Genomic DNA, 27,999 nt, shown 5'->3' on the forward strand with positions numbered 1-27,999 from the left:
GGAATCTGTTGGCTCATTTTACACAGCTTTATTCTTTGGGCACTCACGGGAATGACAGTAAGCAAATACATTGTGATACATCATGAAGCAATTCCGTAAAATGCAAGAAAAAGGTTACAGTATATAGATATTTGTAATGAACATCAAAAAAAGCTGAGAACAATACAATCTCATAACAAGGCCCACTCAGCGTCCTTTAATTTGGAAAATAAATTATTTGGAAAAACACAATTTTTAGGTCTCTTGGACTTCAGTATTACTAAACCATTGACTGAGTGGACTTTGTGGTGAGACTGTTTTGTCAAATGCCGTTTCCAAAGCTATTAAAAAGCCTGGTATTCAGATATCACACACTTAAATTTAAGCTCTCAAAAAAAACCCCCCAAAAAACTGCACACTCCCTTTCTTCAGCTTTCCTGCTCTCAAAAAAACTGAACACCCTCCCTCTCTTTATCTTTCCCCTTTTCTTCAAGGTTTCTCCAGCTGGATCTCCTCTTCTTCCTCCATCATGTTGCAGACATCCTGGTATGGGCCTTGTGTCTGGGACCGTTCGATCTGATCATATGTGGCGCAACAGTCATCCAGATTTAGCCCCTGTTGTGTAGGATACGGGAGATGTAAATAACGTAAACACACAAAAAAAAAATCAATGAAACATGTTTAATCGATAAGTGGCACAAGAAAGCATGTCCCTGCATGTCTTTGATGCTGTTTTTGGCAAAGTTACTTAGCACTAGTGTTCCTCACATGCCTGCAATAACATGTTTGACTCAGATAGGATGTGACTCATTTAAAGTTCACCTGGTATATGTTTTCCTCTTCCTTCTTCATCTTCTTTTTCTCTAGTTCATGTACTCTCTTTGACTGTGGGAGGAAAACAGAAGTTGGTAAATCTGTGTAATGGTGCAGTTTCCCATCAATGAAAGCCAAGAAACACTATGAGAAATATCAGTTTGAGAAGCTCATGACTGTATGTGCTGGGAACAGCCAAAGTAAGACTGTGTCACCAATAGCAATGATTTCTGGTTTCTTCACATGAATGATATGGCAATACCACCGTTGAGAAATGCTGGAAATTAACCATTGCTTCAACTTGTAAGCTACAGGTCAGAGTTAGTTCACAGATCAGAGTATGGCAATGTACAGTCAGACATATTAAAACATGACCCTCTGACCTTGCAGAGAAGGCTGGCAGAAGGCAATACCACACACAGTAACAGTAAGATTCCCTCAGCTGTCAGGATCTTGTTTTTGGTGCTTTCGCTGAGGTTTATTGTCTTCTCCAGAGGCTCTAGACATACAGACAGAGTGCAGAGGTGAAACAAACTGAACAACAGTTGTGTCTTTAGCTGTTTTAATATGAGCTCTAGCTTTTTTTTGTGGCAAGTGAGAGTGCATATTTGAAATAAGGAGCACATAAAAAGAATCACACTGACTGATTAATTACTTAATAGACTTACTTGGAGATTTGCTACAAGATTAATTGTCATGTTATATAACTGTACTATTTAGTATAAAGACCACAGTCTAATGTATAAAACAGATGAATTAACAATTGATAGTATTGTTAGGTAAGGGTTATAGTGATCTTGTAAACTAATGCATGTTATTTCACACATAATCCCCGGAGGACTTAAGTGGTTGTTTTACATTTCCACATCTGCCATCCATGTTTAATGAGATTATGATGTAAAGTGGTATTTCAGTGTGGCAACTGCCTCGACACATTAGCTTGATTGCAACTTGATCTGATATTGGTGCTATTTAAAGACTGGGCAGCAGTCTGTAATGAGACCATCCTGATGATGTAAAGATTAACTGAGCTACGATATGCAAGGATGCTGACACTCACACAGCTCTTAGACTCTAAGGTTAACAGGATTCCTGGCTTATGTGGTGTTAGCAGTTCTTAGAGCTCACTTGACTCCATCTCTCCATTTTAAACATACACTCTGGCATTTCTGACAGGTATGCACTGCAAATAGGACCCCTCCCACCAACACCATACAGACATACACACTCACTGTGGACCTGCAGGTAGGTACCATGGGTGAAGAGCTTGCTGTTACTATTATTCAGCAAACACTTGTACATGCCAGTGTCATTCAGCTGGACTTTCTTGAGGGTTAGGGTGCCACACTGTATGCCATAGCTTCTTCCTTTAATCACATCTGCAGAAAACCCAGTGTTTGCAGAAGTCAGATAAATTGGACCAGAGGTTTTATTGCCATCTTTTATCCAAGTGTATGTCACTGACTTCCCATTGGTGGTGTAGCAGCACTCCAGCTCAGCTGTGCCAGAGAGCGGCACACTTAGAAAGGGCCTGTCCGCCTCTAAGGTCACCACACTCACAACAGTGCCCACTGTGGAGGAAATTAGTTCATTAATTAACTATAACCCCACATTGGTCAAATTATGATTTCATTTAATGTAATATCATTACTTATATTTATGTATTTACAATGGACATATAAGGTCTTTAAAGATGAGAAATAAAATGAGTTGTAAATGTGCAGCATAACTGAGCAAAATTAACAGAGCGAAAAAGCAACATGATAGCACAGCCATCTGCTTTAACAGGAGATGTGGTTCACTGAAGCAGAACTCAGAAGAGCTAAAAGTAACATTTTTTAAATTATGCGGAATAAATATATATATTCATATACATATACTGGACTGACATGTAGAAATGACCTTATATTTACCTACAGATAATTGCATCTATTCAAACTTAAACACTTTCACTCAAATGAGACGATTTCAGATATTTTAGTGTCTGTACAAAATTAATCTGACTTACCCACTGTGCTGCAGAGAACAAAGATTATAGCAATCCCCATCTTTTTTTCTTTTTAAAAAAATAAATGTTCAGTCCAAGAATAAAAACTATTGAACCAATCTGGGTAAAGTTCTTAACACAATGCTCCAGTCTTGACTGCTGCTTTAATGTCACACTGGTGTCCTGTTTTTCTCTCAGTCAGGATTTACGCTTGAATGAATTTTGGGCCATCACACATTTGCATAAAAGTTATATCTGTATTTTAAAAAAAATACATTAGGTAGATACATTTCTGAGGGATATCTGTCTGTCTTAGGCAGATATGCCATGACTCTGTTATTCTAATGTATATTTAACAAAGGCATATAGAGATACAGAACATGGTTCAAGACATCAGTATAAGAGAATCCTAGTACAATTCATATCTAAACACTGTCTTTTCATGTAACCATATTAAGTCAAATTCAGAAATTCCCTTATGATTATATGGATCATATCATAAAGTTATAACTGTCTTATAACTATATAAAATGACAAAACAGGTATTTATTTCCCCAATTTATTAAAAAAAAAAAAAGAATTAAAAAACAAACGTACCACAATTTTCCTTAAGTATACATCATTAAAGAGCCTCTTACACAATAAAAATCAAAACCCAAATACACAGTATAGTTCTTGCATATTCTTTGTTTATAGAGACAAGATGGCAGATACTGCATGACAAGAAGCAGTGTCTTTTTCTTTACAGGGCACTGGCTGGCAGATTGGTGGAGGGCTCAAATCCTATTGCTGTAATGGAGATGGAAACAAAAACAGTATGTTGTAGGCTAAGCCCCCAACCTTGAAACCAACCAATCAGAATCCTTGGATGATCCCTCAAAGCTAATTGGTCATTTGGTCATGGTCTGTCACTGTCTCACTGAGATCCTCCATGAAAGACAGTCCACCAATAAAACAGTGATTGTGTTTGTAGACTCAAGAGCCCTTTATGAATCAAACAAGTTGATTAACAGAACAAGGCACCACTCTATAAATACATTTACTATACATCTAGGTATTTGTATATAGAATACATGAGGAAAAGCATCTGGAGGAGAGAGAGGGAGAAGTGCCTGTAGTAGTCGTTCAGCCAGTGAAGAGTGAAGGCATCACTGTAAGGTGGTGTTACCAGGGTTTCACCTGCTGACCAATGCAGTTTAACTGTTAAAAAGATCCCAGGTTGAGATTATCTCTTTAAATGCATCTCATTGGTAAGCTGGATGGCCACAGCACTGTGTGGGTTTGCACATTAACTTCCACTCTAAAGAATACGCCATAGTTGTGACATTTGCATAATTGTTAAATTTGTTCATGCATAGACAAGTTACAGACAAGTCTTGTCTCTCTCACCATTACAGCCAAATGCATAGCACATAATTACAAAAGCTTCTTTGAAAAACAATGGGAAAAAAAACAACAACCCAGAAACAAAAACCTCCCCGACCTGTTTAAAGTACATCAAATGAAATACACAACATATGGAAAAACTGTGCAGTAGGAAAAATGTGATCATGCTATCACAAGAGGTGAGCGTGTTATCAAAAGGTGTATGTAACTAATAAGCTTAATAAACACAAAGAAGAGAGGGGTAATTTAACTCATTTATACTTTCTCTACATTTTTCTCCTTCAAGGTAGCAAGTATGTACAGTTTCTAAGAGGAAGACGCAGGGAGAGGTGGCAGTAAAGTTCAAAAACAAACTTATATAATTTAGCAACTTGTGACACTCAAGTGAACTAATGGCACTGGCATTTGCATAATTTCATACTGAGGTTCAGTATGGTCAGAGGGGGCATTTGTTGTTGTGGCCACAGTGATGAGAATGCGTATCAGGAAGTGATCATGATTACAGTATTGGTAAAAGTGACGCTGGAATGAGACTGTAGTCTTCCTTCCTCCAACCCATCAACGTTTCCTTTGTATCTTCATCTGGCCTCATTGTTTTATTGCTTAGTCCTTTTTCTGCAGCTGTAACAGTTCCCATGCGTTCAATTTAGCACCAAGAGTTAACAGTGCCATATCCAGGTCAGAAACTAAAACAGCATGTGACAGTCACACTAGCTTTTACTTAAACTGACTGACCCACACAGACACAGAGGAAAACTTTTCCTTTCATTAATTTCGTGCTGATCAGATTCACAGAAGTGTATAGAAGTCACAGATCTACTTTGGGTTTGGTCATAGAGCCAGAGCAGTCTAACATTATTCTTGTACATTCATTAAATAATCGAAAACCATTGTATTCTTACTGACGACCAATCCTTCGTTCATCCATGTGCTTTTGAAATCACTTCACCTAAGTTGCCACGTGTTGGAGTTTGGGGAGAGGGAGAGCAGCTGGTGAATGCAGGCTGCGCCACTGCGCCATCACTCCTACATCAGCATCAGGTGACATGCTAATATACAGATAGAACATGTCAAGAAATGACAGCTTGTATGAGGATCTAACGGTGCTTTGTTATGTCTTTGGTCCTGTGTGCATGGCCACAGTTATGCAACTACTCAGAAATTATATCATCATAATTATAAGTACAATCAACTGCTGAATAAAATACAAAGACAGAGCTTAATTTCGATACAAATATCACTACCAGAGAACGATAGATTTTTTTTTTTCACTAACAACTTGTAATTTGAAGTAATACAATACAATTTATAACCTCATCTTAAGTCTGCGTTTTGGATCAGGAGCTCTGAATCCTATCTGGGGGAGGCTGATGTTACGGAAATGACACTGGCGCTGAACAAGCTTTTTTAACACTTCTGTAACACTGGGCCATCAGTGTTTGTAGGTTTATGTGCGAGCGTGTGTGTGTGTCTACTCTTTTCTTCAGTATAGTAAGTGCAAATCCTAATCTCATGTTTTCTACACATATTCTCATGACCGTCTGGTTCAAGCTGGTTTCAAATAAACCAAAGCAACATCAACCTCTATCCCTACATCTGCCTTCTTCGCTCTCCACCTTGATCTTTGCTACACATTCTAGGTTTGCCTTCTTATGTTTCGTCTTTGCTCATCTTAACACATTGCTCTATCTTTTTGGCCCAGTGTTGTAACAGTTTTACATCAGGTGAGGCCACTCACTGACCTAACAGGACTAAATAAATAAAAGCGGTACATACAAACAAGTCTCCATTATTAACAGCATGATTACCTATTGTGCCAATATTTATAAATGTTTGTATGTGACCTAATTACAGTATAAACCCTCCAAACAAGCACATCCTTAATTAAAAACTTTGTAACACACATACACACACTTTCTTGCATGCATTTTTTCAATAGTGAGGGCTGCCTACTTGAAGCCCACCTGCAGCAACAGTGTGGGTTTCAACTTATATACGTATTGATCAGAAAAAAGTGCATCTCTGTGGTACTTTGGCACAGACTAGAAATAACACTATACTATCAACAGTAGTATTTTAATACATCTTCAAAAAGCTGCATTCCTTCTGGTATAGCTAATCTGGCAACCATTACTGTACATCTGCTACTGGCATGTCATTTATTTTGTAGCGTGCAGGTCTTTGGTGTGTATATGTGTGTTACAGCAGATTGCAATCTCTACATTATGTTAGGCAGCATCTCTCTCACAGCAAAATATTGCTTCTTTTTTTTTTGGCACCCCTCTGCAAATACAAAGTCCCACTTAAAAGTAGGATGTCTCGTTTTTTCTCTTTTTTTCTTTTGTGTATACATCTCTACCGAGCATGCATGCAAACAGACACACAGACACATGCACACACTTCCCATGTTCCACTGCACTGAGCACAAAGCCCTCCCTCCCCTCAGTCGGGCAGAAAACTCTCTTGCTTGGCTGCAAACAGCTGTGACACAAACAAATAAGGCAGCAAGCGTCCAGGCATGACTTATGAAAGCTTAGGAATTTCCATGGAAGCCTTTGAAAGTCACTCTTGCACTCCAAACCAGCACCAGTAAAAATCTAAGGGGAAGAAAAGACGAAGAAAGGATGATGAAAAACTGCAGTACAATAATGTGTGAAGTTAAAGAGGCTGATAATGATAAGGTCTTAATTTCCACTGGGAATGGGGAAGCATGTCCCCCTCACTTTTCATAATCCTGTTTTTGTCCCTCACAATTTTAATTTGATTTATTCACTAAAATCTCTCGAAGCAGTGTCCTCCCATTTACTTGTGTAGGTGACCTTCAGTTGTTCCAGGAGCCCACAGCAATTAAGCTTTACCAGCGAGTTGCAGGCATTTTTCCCTGAGCGTTGCCTCTCAGGCCACATACAAGCTGACCATCTTATTTCTGAAGGTTGTTTGGGTCCATATGCAGCCTCACAAAAAGTCAGGGCAAACAAAAATCTTTAAAACTCCAGCACAAATTTAATCTAAAAACATTATATTTGTTCTGTTTGTTAATTTCCCCCCTTTTATCCCATTTTATTGTTGGATTGTTTGGTATTTACTCTCTGTTCTTTACCTTATTTTATTTAACTTGTGCTGAGTTGTATTATCTTCATTTACCCATCTCATAACTCTGTTTTGTTCTTATAAATAAAGTTTATATTATTATTATTATTATTAATAATTTATTTAAATCGGATACTTAAATTATACTTTTGCCTCACTTTGAATAGCTACGCAGTTTTCTCACCTAGTGGCCAGCAGGTGGCGTGATGATGTCTTACTGGAAGTTGCCTCCCTCCAGGGAGAACTGGGAAAGGGCCTCCTGCAGCCTGTGGTGCTCCTCTTCTACAGTCTGCAACACACAAAATCAATATCACCTTTGGAACTGAGGACACAAGCACTCACACTCACACACAATTCAGCCCTGTCCTCTTAACATCCTCTCTTCGTCTCCCTCGCTGCTTCTGTGACACATCCCATTGCAAGCGCTGGACATAATAGCCATTTTCAGAGACATCCAATTTCACAATGCAATTTTCAACCAAGCAATAACAGTAGTGGTTAAATGGTTTTCTATTCTCTAGTTTCTCTTTGGTGCCATTTTGGCCCCATTTGTCCCAAGTATACCACGGCTTGCTTCTTACTTAAGTTATCCTCAGTGAAATCCTCAATGCTCAGCTCTGCGTCTCTTTCCAGTCAGCTTCCATCTTTTGTTATGTCTCTCGTCTTTATCTGCCCCCGTCATACTATCTGCTCCCCACTCACAGTTTCGCTCTATATTTTCAGCTATCTCTCTCTCTCTCTCCCTCTCTCCCTCTCTTCACTTCCCCTCACCTGTAATCTCTTTAGATGTTCCTCCAGACTGTGGAGCCTCCTGCACACTTCCTCCATCCTCTCCTGGGACAACACCAGGGGCGCATTGATGCTCCTCTCCTCCTCTCCTTTCGTCCCCACAGCCTCTTTTTCACAAGTGTTATCGTTCTCCTCCTCCGCTCCTCTGTCTGTGGTCTGGCTCTCTTCTGTGGACAGAAATGAAATGTGTCAGGAGTCCATTTTGTTGTCAGCTACAGTAAAGTCTGACCAGTAACACTGACATTTCACACTAGTAAAATCTTGAATTGGGTTAGATAGGAATATAAAACCCACATCTGTCTGTTAAATATGACGCTACAGCTGGGAGAGTGTTAGCTTAAATTAGCATACACATAGGAGCAGAGTGCCTATCAACACTGAATCCCACTAATTAACACTTCATATCTTATTTTTTTTATCTGCACAAAAACCAAACGACAATTTCCAATTTTGCAGAGATTGTTTGCTGGGCTACTTTTTGTCCATGATGTGCGTCTCTCACAGTGACAACAAGACTAATAAAGGTCTGTACATGGCCAAGAAATAGTCATATTACCCCCCCTATAAAACTGCACTAAAACATTATTGGTTATACCACGTTTACCTTTGGCCAGGCAAGCCGATCCTCCCTGCTCCCATACTTAAGCACACCAGCATGAGAGTAGCAATGATGTTGATCCTTTCCTCTAACTCTTGGCAGGGAAGCAAATAAGTGTATTTCCCACAGTCTCAAACAATTTTTTTCAAAAAACACAGTAGCATACCTGTTGAGTGACAGCTGTCCATTTCTTGACTGGGCCTCTCTGATTGCTCCTCTCCGTTTTCTTCATCAGGCTGCGAGTCTTCTGATAGGCTGATGCTGCCGATCAACAGCCTTTTCAGGGACATGACTAACAGATGAGACAGAGTCAGCGGTTTTATTAGAAGGACAGACAAGCTACAATGAAAGGACAAGACTGATAGTTATAAAAAAAACCCACTATAGAAGAACAGGGAAAACCCTCATTCACCTTCATCCAAAGCACTGTTGGCAACCTTCTCCTGATCGCTGTTGGAGTGGCCTATCAAGTCGAAGCCTTTGTCTGACAGGAAATCAATCAGCCTGTGCCTGGGGTCTGAAGACTTGTCATCCGTCAAGCTGTCCTTATCTCGATCTGCAGACAGATACAAAGCTTAACTTTGGCTCAAACTTTCAGAAATGTGTTCCAATAAGACATTTATACTGTTTATTAAGTGTTCATCTGATAAAACTCTGCACTCTCACCGCTGCTGCTTTTCAAACCTCCGTTCTCAATCGGGCTCAGAGGCGCAGTCAGCCTGACAGAGAGAAAATGAGAAAAGAAAAAGAGAAATTGTGAGATGGGTGAACTTTGGCAGATGATGAATATATCTTGCTTTGTTAGCAGAAGAATGAACACACACACACACGCACACACACACACACACACACACGTGCGCACACAGAGACTTACGTGGAAGGACTGAAAGGAGGTCCTCCACCTCCAGGAGGCAGCGTTAACCTCATGGGTGCTCCACTCTTCTTCAGATCATCCACTGCTGACTTTATCACCTCAGTCCAGCTAAAAACACACATACAAATAATATTACAATTCATCCTACGAATCCACGCAAATATATTTACTGTCTATTTCTCTTTGACACTCACGTTTTCCTCTCTACAATAGATTGAGCCACCAGCTCATAGATCTGAGCGCCACTGTCCCAGGTAAATATCACGTAGAAGGCCTTTCGATCTGACAGAGCAGGCGAAAAAAAACAAAACAAAAAACAAGGCTGAGTGATACTCGTCTCACAATGGAAGTGACCTGTACAATATTTACTGCTGTGTGCGGCTAACCTGTGGCCACCTCACGGAGAAAGACTGAGTCTAGTTTGATGATGGGGCTCAGCATCTGCTTGCCCTCCTGCATGGCGATGTTACTCTTGCTCTGGCATTTGAGGACCATCTTGTCATCCTGCCTCTGTAGGAGCACCAGCAGGTCCCCGAGCAGCACACACTGCACCTCTGAGAGACAGGGAGGAGAAGGAGTCGGACAGGGCACAGAGAAAGGCAGCAGAGGACAGGACGGGTTCTCTGCTATCAGTTTTCTCAATTCCTCAGAGGTAGGTTATTTGTTATTTTAAGAATTTATATTTTTGTATTTATTACCATATCCATATATAATCTATAAACCCATAGACTTTCTTTTTTTTAGTTTTGTGACTGAAAGTGGTTTTACTTCCCCTTCCCCTACTTCCCCTGTCTACCATGTGTGCATCTGTTTATCTGAGTGTTAAGCTGCTGTTTGTTTGAAGTTGTGCTGAATTGAACTGAACTGAGGTTTAGATTATTGAATTGAAATGAAAGAAGTCAAAGGGCTTGTGAGAGCTCACAAAAGCATCTGAACTGCAGATGGGTTTTCTTTCATAGTCAACATTAATCTACACATTTGAAAAAAGGAAATTAGATCTGAAACTTTTACAATGGTTTTCTCAATACCCCCAAAAATAAACCCTTGCTCAAAGTAATATTTTCCTTTTAGAAGCAGATAAATGGTAATCTGAGTGAATCTTATTAAATAAATATTAAAATGAGCTTGACACGAAGGGTTCTGCAAATTTGAAAATGTCTGTGAAATGTTTGTCCTTGTTACTGCAGTAAGGCACCAATAACTTCATGCTGTTTTTATGGAGGTCTCACACTCACACACACACACACAAATATGTATTTACCAATTGCTTTCTCTTTTGTGACTTTCCAGATCAGAGGACCTTCAAAAAGCATCTTCTTCTGAGTCAGGTCAATGTTCTGGAGAAGACAGAGGGAGAATAATGAAAAACTTTCTTGCAACCAAAAAGTCAGCTAAAATCTATAAAGTGCAACTGAGTGGGCAAAAAAAAACTTTGTTGAAAGATCTTTACCTTATATTCAGTATAAAGCTCATTACTTGGTTTGAGCCCTGATGTGTCCAATCTACGCTGGTAGTCCTTCAGAGTCTGAGAACAGAGACAAAGATTAGGGGGTCAGACAGAGGACAGACAGCACAGCTCTGAAGCAGAACAACTAGAGACCTTCAGGGGTCTCAAAATGAATTTGCAAGACTCCAATTGGTGCTCAATCACTACCTAACAGTGTGTTTAGTGATGGATTGGGTGTTTCTCACCAATAGGTTCTCCATCACTTTGACCTCCTCATTGACATGGTTGAGGATCTTTCTGCAGCACTCTGCGCTCTGCTGGATCTTCTCCTTCTCTTCCAGGTCCTCTGCAGAGAGACAGAAAACACAGAGTCGAGGAAAATGCAGCTTTCACAGCAGAGCCCAAACCAAAGCCATAAATCATGAGTGTACACAAGAGTCTGGGACGGACAGTAATCGATCGTTCAAATGTTTTGCTTTGTGTGTGTAAGTTAGTTGTCCACATTTATCTTGTATTCTGATTTAGATTGAGACATATGGTTAAAAACATTGCCATGATAATATTCTTTATTTTGACCTATGAATATGTCATTTACTCTCCATATGTCGCATACTCTGTCTTTTTGACAAACCCAAATATATAGGAAATGTAAGATTCTCACATTAACTGCTGGGCAATAAAATGATTCATATTACTATATATATATGAAACAATGTAAATTTGTGTGCTGTTGGAGATTCTGCTATACTGTTTAGACTTTAATATCGAGATGTATTAGACCATTGTGGGGAATGCTGCAAACTGATGAGCAGGACTGCCTTATGGTAGCAGGCCTGATTTGTCAAGTCATATGTCATTTATTCCTTTCATCTTATTTTCTTATATTTCCCCCAAAAATATTCTATGACTATATACTGTATATTGATATCATATAAAATAAAATACAATGTATTATAGGAAGATTTTACCCACCCCTACTCACATTTTGATGAATAGCATAATTAAGTTAAACATACAAATCAAATAATCAACTGTTAACACTGAAAACAAAGTCTCAAAAGTATGTTTACAAATATGCAAGGAGCATACCGATTTCCACACAAAAGATGTGTACACACACACACACACACACACACACACACACACACACCCACCTGTGTTTTTGGCAATATTCTCCAGCAGCAACGGGTACTTGGTCAGCCTCTGCATCTCTATAGGAATGATGTCCTTGAGTTGCAGCCTGCGACACTGGGGTTTACTCTCTGCCTCCTGGGATTAAAACACACACAGAGTCAGAATGAGAGTGCATGTCTGGGACCACTTATGTGACCTCGTGCATGGCCTTGTGTCTGTGAGTGCATCCATGTGTATCTTTCTGTTATACCCTTTAAGGAATTATTTTTCAGTCAGTTGTGTGTGTCTGTGTGTGTGCATGTGTGTCTCTGCGCTCGTTTTACTATATTTGCATGGTTTGAAAACTGGGCGCCCACTATACTTGTGGGGTCCAACAGCCTTGTGGGGACCAAAATGCTGGACCCCACAAGTGGAAATGGCTGTTTGATGGTTAAGACTTGGTTTGAAGGTTCAGGTTAGAATTAGGTCTAGGTTAGGGATAGGCTTAGGGTTAAGCATTTATTTGTGATGGTTTGAGGACAGTTTGTAGGATTTAGTGGCATCTAGGTAAGTGAGGTTGCAGATTGCAATACCCCTCCCCTTACCCCTCACTTTACAAGCATGTAGGAGAACCTATGGGACATGAAATATCAGCTCTAGAATGAGTGTTAGGTTTGTTTGTTCTGAGTGTTAGGTTTCTGATAAAAGATCCCTCTAAATCCTGCACACTGGTCCTTAGGGTAAGTGCCTAAGTAAAGCATTATGTCAATAAGTGTCCTCACAGCTACAGAAAGACCAACCATGTGTGTGTGTCTGCATGTTACCTGTATGAAGGAGTTGAAGCGTGGCTCTTTCTTTTGCCTGCTCTTGATCTGGTCCAAGGCCCACGACTGGTGACTGCAGAACCGGGCTGTCAGTTTCTGGAACCACTCTCCCTCTGTGCCGCCAAACTGAAATACCCACACCCACACACCCACACACACACCCCCCCCCACACACACACCCCCCCCCACACACACACACACACACACACACACACACACACACACACACACACACACACACACACACACACACACACACACACACACACACACAGAGAAAATACTATAGTCAGACCCTGTGCTGTTGCCAGAAGTAAAGAATATGAGGAAGAAAGATATGGGCTGACAGAAAAAGAGCTAGAAAGAATGCAGGGTAATAATTTTATAGCTGTTATAGCCAATATATTTTACGTTCACAGATAAAAAGCTTTCAGGATTTGTTTAAGTACCAAAGTCAGATTTTGGCACAATTACTGCCCCAGGTGAATTCAACTGTCAGCACATATCACTTGGAGTCTTCCTAAAACTAACACAAACACTGAGAGACAACAGAAAAATATAGATATAAAGAGAAAGATTATGATTTCTCACCCTGTTGAGCACTGTGGGGCTGATGGATCTGACGATGAAGTTGTCATCCGAACGAAGTTTCTTCAGGTCTTTGTGGAAGATATCTGGATTCACAGCCAGAGAAAAACAAATAAACAAACAACTGGCTTTTAAAATGTGTTTGAGAAACTCTCTTTTATACAGTCACAAAAGCATTAACAACTGTAAAAAAAAAAAACTGTTCTCTGTCTGTGACCTGTGATGTCAATAAAGATATTTTTGTGAGTGTTTTCCCTGTTTTTGATTTCTGTATTATTCTCGACTGTGCACCCAGTTACAAGCTGTTCAAATAGGTATATGCTGTTATCTTTATCACTGGCAACAAACACACAACAAGCAGCTTCTCAGTCTTTGTCCAAATTAATTTCAGAGTACAAATTTAGATTTAGTGCATAAATGTTTTTCTTGTTGTGTGGAAGGTGAGTGGGAGGATACAAACACATGTCAGAAAAAGGTCTCTTTGCAGAAGCACTCACAGTGCATTTCAATGATCTCATCCAAGTTGGGGAAGATGGCAGCAATCTCTGTGGCGGTCAGGAGCTCCTCTCTCTCCAAGGGCTTAGAGAAGACTGTCTGAAGAACACTTAGCATTCGAACATGGGCGTGCTCTGTTGCAAACAACTCTGAGGGGGGAGAGAGAGTAGGTACAGTATGAGCGAAATCTGCTGCCTGTGCTGCAGCTTCATTTTATCTGCACATCTGTGTCCTTCTGCTGCCTCGTCTCTCTTCTCCTCACCATTGATCACCTCCTGCCTCTTGGTCTCCTTCTTGCTGAGGCTGGACAGAGCTTCAGGGGAGGCCTGCTCCCTCCAGTTGGGCGGGTCATGCTCAAATTCCATGAGGCGTGGGTCAATCTCCTCCTGCTGTGGGGAGGGGCTAGTTGGAGACTGGCCAGGCCCCTCAGGAACTAAAACTGGTCCGTCGATACTGAGGAACGAAGGAAATGAAAGAAGAACTAGAATAGACTGGCAACTACAACTTAAACCAAGTATGACCCAGGAGGCTGTCAAGTGAAAAACATGAGATCTTCTAAGGATATTTAAAAGCTAGATGGTATTTCAGATTTCTTTCAATGTCCTGTTGCTATTCCTTTCGCTACAATATCAATGAACCTCACATTAATAATTGCTACTAGCTGCATTTTAAGATTAATTTTGTTTTGCCAAAAAAGCAAGATGACTAACTACTGATCGCTTACAATAACAAATAACAAGTACTGATTTAAACCAAACTGTGTTTGCACTTTACTGTACTGTAAGTACAAAAGCCACGGCATTCACAGCCATGGTGCAATGCCACTCTTTGGCTCTATTTGCACACAGCCAGCTCCTCCACTGGACCTCCATGATGCCAGGAGCTGTCATTGTCAGAATTTTTAAAAAGCAGCATACAATAAAAAACAGCTTCACTATGATCAGGAAAAAATAAAAACGGAGAAATGTATTGAAACATCTGAATGACCTCTTCCTCGAGGATCCTTTACTGTTCCCCTCTGAGCCCTGACATTTACAGTCAACTAATAGCAAGTAAACCCTTAACAATGGGCTGCACTTTATGTTTACCAAATGCTCCGTATTGACCTAACTCAATAATCATTCCCCTAAAGAGCTGAGTGTCTGACCCCGCACTGAGAATGAGAGTGTTGTTACTCACTCCCTGTCGGTCACAGCAGTCAATAATGAGGCAGTAAACCTGTCAGCCAGATTGATTCATTTCACCGGAGACAACAGACGTGTGCCCTTTGGAAATAAATTGTACTTATCCACATTGACTGCACCTTGCTCATACAAAGACCAATTTAAATATGCTAAAGGGATCTACCTAATGGTTCTGAACGAGCCAGGTATATTTGATCCATCAATGAGAATATAATTATTGCCAATCGTTTTATTTAACTGCTTTCTGCTTATTTCAGGACTGCTGCACTCATTCTGTAACGTCTTTCAGTCTTTGGCATCCTGTCTGTCCCTGTTGTGCACCTCTCCAGCCAGAGGCTTTAAGAAGCGGTTTGTCCATCTTACGGATGGAGGTGCTGGGGGGTGAGCGGGGCAGGTGTTGTCGTGGTACAAGGCGGCTGGAGGTCCACATCGCTACGGGAGCGGGACTGTTTGGCCCGGGAAGAGCCACGGCGGCGAGATGAGTGTCGGTCCACACGAGCACTCTCACTACGAGTCACTTTCCTACTGTAGGGAGGGAAGGTCGGAGAGGATCGGGGAGGGAGGAGAAAAGATAGGGACAGAATGGAGGGAGGGGGCGTTTGAAAAAGAAGGAAGGACCAAGTGCAAGAGAGGACAGATAAAAAAAAAAGAAAAGAGGCCAAAGGGAGGACAAAGAGAAAAGAAGAACAAAAGTATGGGAGGAGGAAACAAAAAGATGCCAAAAGGCAAAAACATTGTTGAAGGGAAGGACAGTAGAAAGTCATATACAGTCAGTGAGGACAGACATTTATGTTAATCATGAGGGTAAAGAGGAGGATAAATAAGTTCAGGTACATTAGTAGAGGATTTATGCAAAAAAGGTAGTTGTCCAATAAGGAAAAGGAAAATTCCCATCAACAAAAAAAGATAGAGAAAGAGAGAAAATGAGTCACATTAAAATATGCATGACTGGTGACATGCATATATTCATTAGACAATGAAACTTATAGAGTGTGCTTCATATACTGTAGACATATGAGTTACTGGGAACAAATCTACAACAGTATGTTAAGAAAGTAGCCTTGCTTCTGTACAGCATACTGTGTGTACCAAATGCTTGTAGTTAACCAACTTGAATAGTCATTTATCTCAACAGTTCTCCAACTTCACACAACGTGCAAACACATCCACTAAAAACAATCCAACTCATCTCAAACTAATTCTAACTCCTTCACAAGCACGTTAAAATACTTAGCCATGTAGTGTGTTTTGTTATGTATCAGCATAAGAGCACAGGACTCAATGTGTGTTCTGGATGCATGTGAGTGTAGTGTTTTGTGTTTGTATATGTGTGACTGGTGAGCAGTATAAGGCCTGAAGCATGTCCATGACTCTGTCAAGGCGCTGAGACCCACCTTGTCTTCTGTCTGTAAAAACACGGGACACCACATTGTTACACACCCACCTTTACACAACTAATGAAAGCCACAGAAACAACAACAGCATGCAAGTGCACACCCCAACACAATATTCTAAACAAATGTTTAAACCACTGTCAAGAGTATCATGCCAAATACGATGCCAAAGCCCCTGGCACAACATGTAACCGCACACACTGTGGAGACAAGCAGGACAAAGGACGGGCCCTGGCCACAACAGATGCAGACACCTTGAAAAGCACAGGGGACGAGCAGCGAAAATAAACCATGGATATAATAAACCAGAAATATATTTCACTGCACAGCGGTTTACAAGATTTAGAAGCACATAAGATTAGCTATAATGCAAAGCTGCTATTTTTCACATTTTTTTTAAAGCTTTAGACAAAATATTAGCATTAAACTGGCATAAAATGTTGGCTAAAATATCTGACTTAAAAACCAAACCTGCTTACTGGGTAGACAGCTTCTGCATGGAAAAGCTCATCTTTAATGAGTGCTGTTTAACCATAACAACTACAAATGTCTCAGCCTAGAAGAAATCACCAGTCTATTGCCAACATGTACCTGAATCCAATAGGAAATTAAAAAAAAACAAACAAGAATTGCGCAAACAACGTCTATATGCAACAAAAACTGAAATGACACTCACATTGTGAAACATTAGGAGATGCACAAAAGGGCACACACAAAAGAAGACAGATAGGACTGAATGATGTTAGGAAGAGAGCACAGAGTAAAGAGAGGGAAGGAGGCCATGAGGGAGAGGGAAGGCATAGTGCTGGAAGTGATGACCGGGTCCAGGTTCACCTGATGAGGATCCTTCTCAAAACTGCAGGCTCTGTTAGCTAGCGAGCAACGGGCAGCATGACAAAAGCTAGCACACAACAGGGACAGACTGCTGCGAGAGTTTTACCACGCTCCCTCAGCCTCAGCACTTCAGACACATTTAGCTCCCTCCCCTTTCCCCTGGTTGTTGGCTCTATACAGTCTTTACACTGGACACCTCCATTACAATCCAATTATAATCTGATTACAATCTCTAATCCTGTAATTGCTTATACTCTATTACTGAGTCACTGCACTGCAGTTATGATCTCACTTCCGAGATGCTACTTTCTTTACTACCATTTCCATCCTCCTCACCTGTCTTTCTCCAGGTTCTCCTCTGTGGGAGTGTCGCTGGGTGTGACAGGCTCCCCAGTGGTCAGTGAACCTCCCAGCCCGACAGGGGACACATCGCCCCCATCTGACAGGGTCGGAGGCTCTAAGCGATTGCTTGAGATGCCTGGAAGATTAGAAAAAGAGGCAAGAGAAATGTTGGTACTTATGTCCAGTAAATTAACAATTGCATATCTTGTCAATTATAATGTATAAATAAATCTGTTTACATATGATATTTACATGAGAGTCAACTATATCATTTTACACAAGCAGACAAATGCTAATTTTCTTTCTGACTTCAAATGCTCATGCCAATTGCTTTTTGTGATGCCAATTGTGATATACTGTTGACAGAACTGTAAGTAATTAATACACTAAAATGAGCTGAAAAAGCAACTTTTATCCATCTCTTCTGCTTTAACATTTACAGTTTGCATTGTGTTTATTTCTTCTTTTTAATTCATTTCACTTTAATTGAGAGACTAATGCCTTCATTTAATACATTAGACACTGTCCATGAAGTCCAGCTCACAGAGAAGTAACTGTCACAATATAACCAGTTCATCAACTGGTTATACTTACAAACTAAAAAAACATCCAGTGGCCCACTCCAGACTTCATACTACACAGATGAGCAGGCTTACCAACACTGTGTGAAGACTCGGGACTGTTGGTGGCACTGATGTTGTTGCCTGAGCCATCAGCGACCTCTAACCCAGGTAGGGAGGCGGGGCCTCCGCCGGAACCAGACTTCCTGCTGGGAAGGGAAAGGACTGCAGGGTCGGTCAAGGAGCCTCTGCCGGGAGCTGGACACTTACGCTCCTGAGTCACTTTCTCTTTTTCCACTGTGGAGGAGGGAAGAGCATGACAACTTTAGAAGACCTGAACGACAGACAACACAGACACAGAAAAATGAAAGCACTTTGGTCAGAAAAAAAAGGGACAGAGACTTTGTGAGCCAGACAAACAGACAAGATGAGTATGGTGCAATCAGGGCCTCTGCAGTAAATGAAAGGGTTAGTTTGGTACAAGAGAACATCCACAACTCTGAGTATGGAACAAGTGTGCAATGTGTGAGGCTTTCTGGTGATTACAACTATATGATACAACTAATTCTTAAAACACCCACCCTGAAACATAGCATCAACTACACAATGCCCCACCCACATCCCTTCCCAGTTTGACTTGGGACATGCAGACATGCTCATGGGTTGATTAGTAAGGATGTGACCATTCTACAGATAAAAGAGGGGGTGGGAACTCTAGACGACTAGTACCTTCAGCCTCCATTTTAGGTTTGACCTCAGCTGTAACAGGAAAAAAGGGCAGGACAACATGTTCTCATATCCAGACCATTCAGGACATCAACAAGTAAATACACTACATATAGTTATTTTATATGTCCCTATAATACATAATACAAATATCTAATATGTAAATACACGCAAAAATCATTAAGAAATTAAGGATTAGATACGAAAAAAAATTATATGATAGGGCTGATGTGTGATGTTTGCAAAGACACAAAAGCAAATACATACTGCTGCCTGCGATCCAGCTAATGCCAGGAAACACCCCCCTGGGCTTGGCTTTTGTGGATTCATCCTTCTTATTCTGGGAAAATAACACAGGCAGGGAGTAAGAAAGAAGGTCAAATTAAAAAGACGTGTATGGGCTGCAAAAATACAAATGCTCCTCCACAAAGGTTTAATGATGATAGCGCAGTGCATTTATTGACCTGTCTGACTGCTGTTTTATTTATTCATTTGGTTTCTCTGACAGGAACAGCATCTTTACCTTTGCCAGTTGTCTCCTGAAGAAGCCCCCTCTGGACTTCTTACTGTCAACTGTCCTGGTTTTAACCCCAAGGTGCTTCATGTAGAAGGCGACCGCTGAAAAGATGGATTGGCTACGGTACAAGGTAGAGTAAGGAGTTAATTAATAATTTCTCATTTGTTCTGCTATTATACATTTGCTAAAGTTCTGTTCTGCAGAAATCTTTCAGCTTTAAATTATGATTATAAATTCCTGGCAATGCTTGAGCAAAAATAATCTTTTTTTTTCGTCATAAATGCATCTATCCTTAGTATATTTCACATTAAAGGCTGCAACACAGGACAGAAACGCTGCAGTAGTCTCTGGTGTCACTGATGGTAATGCTCAGAGACTCTTGACAAAATGGATAGTGCAATGTGAGGGAGGAACGTCGGGATGAAAAGGAGGATGGACAGATGCAGGGAGGGGAAGAGAGAGGTGGAGAGTTGAAAATGTCCAGAGAGGAAGGAGGAGGAGTTGAAAAGAGTGGGGAGGAAAGAACAATATAACACAAAGAGATAAAGGAGGAGCTGAGGAGAAATAAGAGGAGTTGGAGAGTAACAGAAAAAGCACTAAGGGAGGAGCCTCTGGGGATGTGCACACAGCAAAAGTACAAGTGTCTCTCATAACCAGTCACTGCACAGTTTTAGAGAGCGTATTGTCTGAATACACTGACAACTCATCATAAAGAAGTTGAATTGCAAAGGACCAGAACTCTTGAGAGAAAAGCATAAAAAAACCTTAGGCATGGTTTAATCATCTATCTGCAACACATCCATCAAGAAATAGACCATTTGAGAACACATCTCAGTCACTTTACAAGACACTGATATGGAGAGTTGCGACAGCTTTTGAAAAAGATACAAGGCTAATAATTTGGGTGTTGTCTCTAGAGCAACTCAACTGAAAGAAACGCTGCAATGATTGTTTGTTGCATTCAAGCCAGTATGCAAAAATGTTGTGGTCTGACCACACCCAGAAAAAGCATGCAGAGCTTATGTGCAACAACACCCATTCAAAATGATTACTAATGCATATATTCTACATTATATTCTCTTCAAAAAAAAAAAACTTAACTCACCATTTTTCCTCGTCTGCGACGATTGTTGGTCTGAAAAAAAAGAAGAGGCAAATGTCAGTGACGTTACTCCTGCAGAGGGTAAAAAAAGCAGAGTTAGCAGCATCAAGCTCACCTCTTCCTTTTAAGTAGCATTTTTCCTCTCTCTTGCTCGACTGACTGTTAAGTGTGTTTTGGGCCGGTGGAATCTGAAGTGGCTAAGCTTTTCCTGATCCAACTCAAAGCTGACTGTAATGTTATTGTGTTCAGAGCAGATGCTATGGAACATATTCTAAAATTTGCAAAGAAAAGAGAAAAAAAGGAAAAAAAAAAAAAAAAGATCAAAAAAGTGAGAGATGCATCAAAAGCTGCACCTCTGTCTGCTCAAACTATTTAAAAATCAACTTGCAACTCTAAATAATTTGCAAATAATTCAAACTATTGTCTCCAGACTGTCTAAAACTTTATCTGCTGTGGTGTGTCTCTCCAGCAAGCCGTCTGCAAAGGAAATCCAAACTCAAAAAATGCTCCAACGCAGCGGAAATGTCTATTTAACCATGTTTTTGTCTGATGCAACATGCAGGCAAGACTTTGGAAATTGGACACTCATGTTTTGCTATGAACATAAAGGGTGGGAGGGGTTTCCCATGGATTTCCCTGCATAATCCAATGAAATGGTGTGGTCGCCTGGTTCTCATCAACAAAAAGACCAATGGGAAGCAGATGGTGGTGAGGTCACTGTGTTGTGGTCTAGAGTGAGGAAGGGGGTGTGTGGGGGTTACTGGGTACAAGAGTGTGGGAGAATGTAGGAGTGAGGGGAATAGAGAGATGACTGTCAGCAGGAATGAATGGAGTAAACTGAATGGGGCGTTTGTGAATTGCAGATGGAGATCCAGCTGTGTGAGTGTAACTGAGAGAGTCAAAAACTGAATTATCATGTCTTTGATACAGACTGCTTTGCAGGCTTTTTGAGTCCTCTCCACTGACAGCGTGCTTATATCCACAGGATGAGTGCTGCTTGTGCACAGCACATCTCCTTTCATTTCTGTTGTTCACTTTTTTTTCTCTTCTCTGACAAGATGAAGTTAGACAGTCTTCTGCCCTCTCCCTGGCCTCCTCTCCCTCTCTGTTTGACTCGCCTCTTGTAGAGGATAACACATTGTAGTTGGCCACGAGGTCAAGGATAGATTAACTTCCCCCTAGGTCTCTTTCTTTCTTTCTTTCTTTCTTTCTTTCTTTCTTTCTTTCTTTCTTTCTTTCTTTCTTTCTTTCTTTCTTTAACCATGTCCAGGGCAGGCGCTATCCAGCATCGATAACCCCTGGCCCTCTCTTTCCCCTTCTCTCTTCCGATGTGTAACCCCTCCACCACCACCCTCCTCCCTCCAGTTGGCAAAGTGCCAGTGGAAAGCCTTCCTGCCAGCGTGGCACTGCTGACTCCATCTTTTCCTCTATGTCTCCTCATTTCCTTCTTGCTCTATTGTGCGCTATTCCAATCACTTCAGCTCTCTAGTCCAGTGAGCCTGGTGTTCTCCATCTCCTGCTGTATTTGTCGCTGCGCTTTGTATTAAATTGGTTATGTGCACGGCTGAAGATGACTATGCCTACTGTAGAGCTTTGTAGAAAGTGAAGTGCCAACTTTAGAGAGAAGATATCTGATTTTAAACTGCTCTGACAGACCAGTCATGTTCCCAGCTTAAAGCGTAGTGCAGCGGGTAATTGAGAGACTATTTTCCCCACTGTCCAATTACTGTTTGAGAGTTTTCTTTTAATAATATCCTCACAGCAACTGTGTTGTTGTTTTCTTCTGTGAGAATTGCAATTTATTTATTTTGTTTTGTTTTTTTCTGTCATCTGTCAGATTTGACAGATATTCAAAATTCTTCAGAGGCAACGGAAACACAAACAAGTCATAGTTTAGTTCCTGAGTTTAGCTCCTCTGGTGCCACAGTTCCAGGACCGTTCTGGTCAAAAGGGCTCAACCTTGAGGGACTCCTGGGATAATTTCATGACACTATAGGTTTATGCAATGCAAATTTTAATTTGATCAATTTAATGAGAGAAATCATGTTAGATGATTTCTCCAAATACTATGTTACCAGTAAACATCAGCTGCTGTGGTCGGAAGCCAGTTTGAGGCCTTTAGCAGCATGTGCAACAGAGTTTGAAACTAATGAGTACTGTTCTTACTGAAATCACCCATGGCACGTTTGAAATTTAATCTAGGAACCAGATTTATTTTTGCACTGATTATTCAACACACAGAGTACTAATCCAAGCCTTTGTAAACCCTCCTCCTAAACACTGCCATAAGAAGCAGAGACGAACACTCACTGTGTCTCAGACATCCTATCCAGCAGGTTCTCGGCCACACACTTCTCCTTCATCTCCCTCGGGATGCGGTCAGTGGGATAGTGGTTCTCCACATCGATCAGGTCAGCCTCATTGGGGGTCATACCCATCATCCTCTTCTGCCTGTGCAAGACAAAGCCGGAGGAGGCAGCAGCAGTTTGGCACACTTGTCAAAAATATGGAAAGTAAGAGGCTTTCCATAAGAAATATGGAAAGCAGAGAATCGACGCAGTATGCTGGTGCATATTTTCCCTATTCAGTGAGCAGACACATAATGTAGCTAAAGAGGGCTGCTCAATGCATTACCATACCAGAAATATGGCTATTCATAGCAGATCCAGGCCCACTGAGTGTGGCTACTGAACAGAAACCTTTTTAATTCATGAGGCAAACAATTTCTCACCATCATATCCATGATGTCCATATTTGCTTATTTGTGTCTCCTCAGGTTTGATTTTCCTCATGAATGCACCGCTTTTTGGCAGATCACAGTCAAATCTCACATTGCATAATTTTTCTGTTAATCTAAATCCAGGGCAGCCCATCTATATAACTAACCCAAGTATAAACATCACAGTGACAGAGTGCTATTGAAAAAGATAGTGAGAGATCAGGATGACCTTTTCTTGTGTTCATGCTGCTGCTGCTTTTTTACATAAAAGCCTTCCAGCAATGACAAATGTCTGTGTGGCTTTATTTGTGAAGGTGCCAAAGACAGTCTTGAGACACAGTTGCTTGCGGCACTCTTAAGATAGTGTAGTTAGACTGTTATATTTGAGACAGCTTTTTTTTTTTTGCACACAGTGAACAGGTAAGGTGAGGAGCCTGCAGGTTCTTACTGCTGTCTGAATGAAAATGAAAGCAATGCCGTTTACAATGTTGAGATTATAGGTAAATCATGGTGATGTGCCAAATATGAATATTAAAAAGGTAGCTTTCCTAGATGAATGCCTCCTCCAATACAAGTGTTAAATCTCTGTCATGATTTACCTTAAAGTTAAGAAATAAAACTGAAAACTACGGGATTGCTTTTCAAAATCGTCAGAAGTCATGTTATCTGCTCATAGACTGTGGTTATGGGCTAATGCTCTTGTTTTCTGATTTCCTGTTAACCACAATTAAGGAAAAAAAAATGTGATTTTGACACCATCCCATGAACTTAAAGTGAGCTTGCCTGCTGGTTGGCTGATTTGAACGCTTATCAAACCTCAGGAACAATCACAAGAAGAGCTTTGTGTTTAGTTGTGCTGAGAAGCATAAAGGATAACATAACATAAAGGATAACTACAACACCGAGTCTTTTTAGGTTTACATACAGTAGATTATATACTATAATATACTTATTTTTTTAAATTAAAGCACGGAGCGTAAGGTCCTTCAACACATGTCAATCATTTGTCCCAAAGCAAACTGCTGTGATTATGGCCTGAGCCAAATATTGTGGATCTACAGAATAAAAGTTTGGGTAAAGGACAATGCTACACAGGTTGAGGAGAGTTCAGTGTGGGAGCTTCTCACCTGAAGTCTTCCAGCTGTTTATTAACTTCATCAGCCTGCAAGAACTGAACCTCCTGAGCATAGCGCTTTTGGGTTTCCTCTGGGAGCAGATCTGGACGGGTTCGGTCTTAGGGAATGCAAACATGGAGTAAGTCAGAGGTAGTGATACAGACAAGGAGACACAGAGGGGTTGAGGCATGACTAAACTGTTAAGAATATAATGGGATTTTAAATAAATATACAATAGGAAAATTACTTACCCAAGTCATATGTTATATTGGGTGGTACTGTCACTCTGAGAATCTGTAATTTGGAGCAAAAGATAAAATAGGTCCACTGACAGAAATAATGAAATTATAGGTTTGAAGCACATGTAAGGTATAAAGGATTTATAATGTTTTTTGTATTTTTTTTTTTTTTTTTTTTTTGTGGACCCAAGAAAAAACACTGTGGTATCAACCGATAAGGAGCCAAGTGAGGTGATGCAGTAGCTAAACATCACCACAAGGGGTCATTTGAACACCAGAAATAAAAAAGACACCACCAAGAGAAAAACCAGACATTCCAAATGGGAGATGCATTGCGCCGTCACTGACATGAAAATAACCACATGGGCCAACTTTAAGTCAATGGGTTTACAAAAGTGATAGGGCTTAAAAAAAGAGGGTCTCAGAGAGGATGATTCGTACTAAAGGGCTTTCCCACGATCCTGACAGGAAGTTGTGGGGTCGGACAGACAGGCTGGGAGGGAGAGAGTGCAGCACAAGCCAGCTGAGCTGACAGACATGCACGGTGCACAAGCTTTGAGGAGGAAATATAACAAAGAAGTGACAGAGACCAGGTGTGCGGGGAGAAGTGATGGAAAAAGATACACTGAAAGGTGCTGCACAGACACAGACTACAGACTGAGGACACACAGCCGTGCCCTCACAAGTAAACCATGTGCACACAGTGTACTCATCTCCCCTGAGTCCAACTTAGAGACTACAGCTGATAATATCAGATTCCTATTGATACCACACTATGAGAATAATATTATATCCATATTGCAAAAGATGCTATTTTTTTCTAACCAGTTTTTTATATAATGTGTATCACTAAGCACCGAAGAGTCAGAGAAAAAGCAGAGAGCAATGGGCTTCAATAGACAGTCTAAAGGGAGATTCATCCTAAAGTCCATCATTATAGGAGCATTGGATAAGTTTCAAAGCATAAAACCATGCAAACATAATTTGATATGTGAAGTCATGCAGCATCTGCTACATCTGCTAAGGTAATCACTATAAAGAAATGAGTACAAACAGTGCAGTGGAAGTCTTCACTGATACAACGCGTTGCATCGTACCCATAAAGGAGCTGAAATGACCTCAGTTTCTGAAAAAAAGGACTCATCTCTTGAGGCTCCCAGGCTTAGCGTGCTTCTTCAAAGAGGAAGTGTGGCATATCACTCCTTCTCTTAGAGCGCTTTGATAAAACATGAACTAATATAACTAATAAAATACCACATGTGTCTTGTTATTAGTGTGTTTTTGTTAATACACCTCACACACTGCACATTTTCACACATCCTTGGCTAACAAAACTATTTCTGTTTTACCTATTAGTAACTATTTCTAACTTTACGACAAATTTCATGTGTTAAACCTTCATTCATGTGTGTTTCCCTTTATCACTGACATCACATTCATTCGTTATCCACTTAAAATTTGCATGCAGACAACACCTTATAGGAAATTCAGTGCAGTGTGCTACTTACTGCACCCTTGTCCAAGAAGGTGTTGTAGAACTCCACAAATTGCTTCTTGGTCTCTTTGGCGCTGAGGGTCTTGAAGAGGTCAGCATGGAGGTAACACAGCTGAGGGAAGAGAGAGAGACAGAAAATCAGTGAATGCAGATGAATTTCAATAGCCTTTCCACGCCACAATCACCTGAATATTTCATATGCACTCACTTATCAGTTTATTAGGAACACCTGGCTAAAACTAATGCAGTGTACTATAACAGTCCTACAATAACTACTACCTTCATGAGGGTTATAATGTTCAGTTTGTGTTTAAACTGTGTCCAAGAAGTGTTGACTCAACTGTATAATCATTTCTGGAGGCTGTTGTTGAATTGTGTTTCATCATACAAAGAGGTGTGTCTGTTGTTTAGCCTACCGTCATTGATTTGAATGAGGTGGACAAAACCAAAGGAACACCTGTTAAACTAATGATTTAATTTTGATACATAAAAAACCCAAACCCACTGAGACAGATTGGATTTTAATCATAATGACAAAATGCACAGACCTTAATCTTACATTTTAAATAATTGTGTTATATGTGGGATCTTGGGCACACATCAAAGCAGAGAGTAACAGACTAAGCAAGCAGCCATTCACCCAACAACACAAAAATACTGATTTTTGTGTAAACCCTACAGTAAACACTCTGATGTCTGTACTCCACATGGACATAATATGAGGAAAAAGGAGAACAAGAGAGAGGGCGAGGGAGGGAGGGAGAAAGAGAGTGTCATGGCTAAGGGAGGTGTAATAGTACCTGGAGTAGGTCACAGTGTCTGCATGCAGAACAAAGGGGAAGAGACAGGCATGCTTTATAACAGAAATGATACACATGTCGTCACACACACACACACACACACACACACACACACACACACACACACACACACACACACACACACACGCACAAAAACGGGGTCAAGTCTTGAAATGAACACTCCTGTCTTAAAAAACAACTGTTGAAAACTCATAGGGCATATGATTTATGATTTTGTTTTAAGAATTAATTATGTCTATCAGGTGCAATGCTGACTCTTTGAGTCTCATTAACATCAAATCAAGCACTGTAAGCACTTGACTGATCACAGGTATTTGTTTTGAGGACACTGTGATTAGTTGAAATTTGGTTGAGGGCAAAGCTTTGTCCATACACACAAACCCTGCAGTGTACTGGAACTACTTGTTCTATATTTAGCAGCTTTAGTTACCCTGGGACTCCTTAAGATGACAGCTCTGACTGCTCAACCTGCTCACCCTAACAGACTCTGTTGACCAGTGGAGCCGCCACATCCCCACAACTCAGTCCGTGAATCCAAGGTTTTCATAACCAATAGTGACGATGGCCAAAACGATGAAAATGAGACCCTGGTTGTAATCATTTAAACTGTTGAAAGCCATTAAAATGTTATTCCTTTTCCAAAGTTGGATGGACAGTCATCAACAATCAAATATTTAGCATCTCAATCCTGAGCAAACTCATTTTAATTATCATTTTAGCAACAATCATGCAGCTCTTTATACTTGAAACTTGGACTGTGACCTGGCTGATGTGTAATGCACTGACGCAATAAACTGGAGCTGGAACAGGAGCAGCACCTACAGAGTGGCCTTACTTAATGGAATGGGCATTTTCTGTCAAAGGACATAGAACAGCTGCAACTAATGATTATAGTTATTATCAACTAATCTACCGAATCCTTTTTTGATGAATCACACACACATACACACACACATACACACACATAC

The 27,999-nt window shown here is 40.6% G+C and overlaps 2 protein-coding genes across 12 annotated transcripts in view; both read right to left on the reverse strand.

The window, feature by feature from the left end:
* Positions 1-13: 13 nt before the first annotated feature.
* cd79a (CD79a molecule, immunoglobulin-associated alpha) lies at positions 14-2,980 on the reverse strand. Its single transcript, XM_071470254.1, has 5 exons — positions 2,801-2,980; positions 2,025-2,363; positions 1,176-1,291; positions 802-864; positions 14-594 (listed from the first exon to the last, which is right to left on the reverse strand). Exons 1-5 carry the CDS (start codon positions 2,838-2,840, stop codon positions 469-471), a joined length of 684 nt encoding a protein of 227 aa, XP_071326355.1. The 5' UTR covers positions 2,841-2,980; the 3' UTR covers positions 14-468.
* A 341-nt stretch (positions 2,981-3,321) lies between these two features.
* Positions 3,322-27,999, reverse strand: part of arhgef1 (Rho guanine nucleotide exchange factor (GEF) 1) — a 41,735-nt gene continuing 17,057 nt past the window's right edge. For 4 of the 11 annotated variants that reach the window (XM_071470243.1, XM_071470245.1, XM_071470240.1 and 1 more), the window contains 29 exons: positions 26,224-26,322; positions 24,728-24,770; positions 24,489-24,594; positions 22,953-23,093; positions 20,646-20,675; positions 19,547-19,658; positions 19,291-19,363; positions 19,027-19,056; positions 18,394-18,594; positions 17,732-17,873; positions 16,562-16,573; positions 15,531-15,692; positions 14,246-14,436; positions 13,986-14,132; positions 13,492-13,574; positions 12,901-13,026; positions 12,118-12,232; positions 11,209-11,309; positions 10,967-11,041; positions 10,778-10,853; positions 9,903-10,070; positions 9,711-9,798; positions 9,517-9,624; positions 9,309-9,361; positions 9,055-9,198; positions 8,809-8,934; positions 8,027-8,211; positions 7,440-7,544; positions 3,322-6,762 (listed from right to left, as the gene is read on the reverse strand). In XM_071470243.1, coding sequence (XP_071326344.1) covers positions 7,470-7,544; positions 8,027-8,211; positions 8,809-8,934; positions 9,055-9,198; positions 9,309-9,361; positions 9,517-9,624; positions 9,711-9,798; positions 9,903-10,070; positions 10,778-10,853; positions 10,967-11,041; positions 11,209-11,309; positions 12,118-12,232; positions 12,901-13,026; positions 13,492-13,574; positions 13,986-14,132; positions 14,246-14,436; positions 15,531-15,692; positions 16,562-16,573; positions 17,732-17,873; positions 18,394-18,594; positions 19,027-19,056; positions 19,291-19,363; positions 19,547-19,658; positions 20,646-20,675; positions 22,953-23,093; positions 24,489-24,594; positions 24,728-24,770; positions 26,224-26,322 — 3,012 coding nt within the window. In that variant the 3' untranslated portion in view covers positions 3,322-6,762; positions 7,440-7,469. Of the gene's footprint in view, positions 6,763-7,439; positions 7,545-8,026; positions 8,212-8,808; positions 8,935-9,054; positions 9,199-9,308; positions 9,362-9,516; positions 9,625-9,710; positions 9,799-9,902; positions 10,071-10,777; positions 10,854-10,966; positions 11,042-11,208; positions 11,310-12,117; positions 12,233-12,900; positions 13,027-13,491; positions 13,575-13,985; positions 14,133-14,245; positions 14,437-15,530; positions 15,693-16,561; positions 16,574-17,731; positions 17,874-18,393; positions 18,595-19,026; positions 19,057-19,290; positions 19,364-19,546; positions 19,659-20,645; positions 20,676-20,757; positions 20,927-22,952; positions 23,094-24,488; positions 24,595-24,727; positions 24,771-26,223; positions 26,323-27,999 lie in introns of those variants that run through there. The other 7 variants (XM_071470246.1, XM_071470241.1, XM_071470248.1 and 4 more) reach the window with 5 other exon arrangements.

The sequence above is a fragment of the Trachinotus anak genome, unplaced genomic scaffold (assembly GCF_046630095.1).
Source record: "Trachinotus anak isolate AG129_WGS33_773 ecotype Australia unplaced genomic scaffold, CSIRO_AGI_Tana_v1 ptg000032l, whole genome shotgun sequence".
NCBI lineage: Eukaryota > Metazoa > Chordata > Actinopteri > Carangiformes > Carangidae > Trachinotus > Trachinotus anak.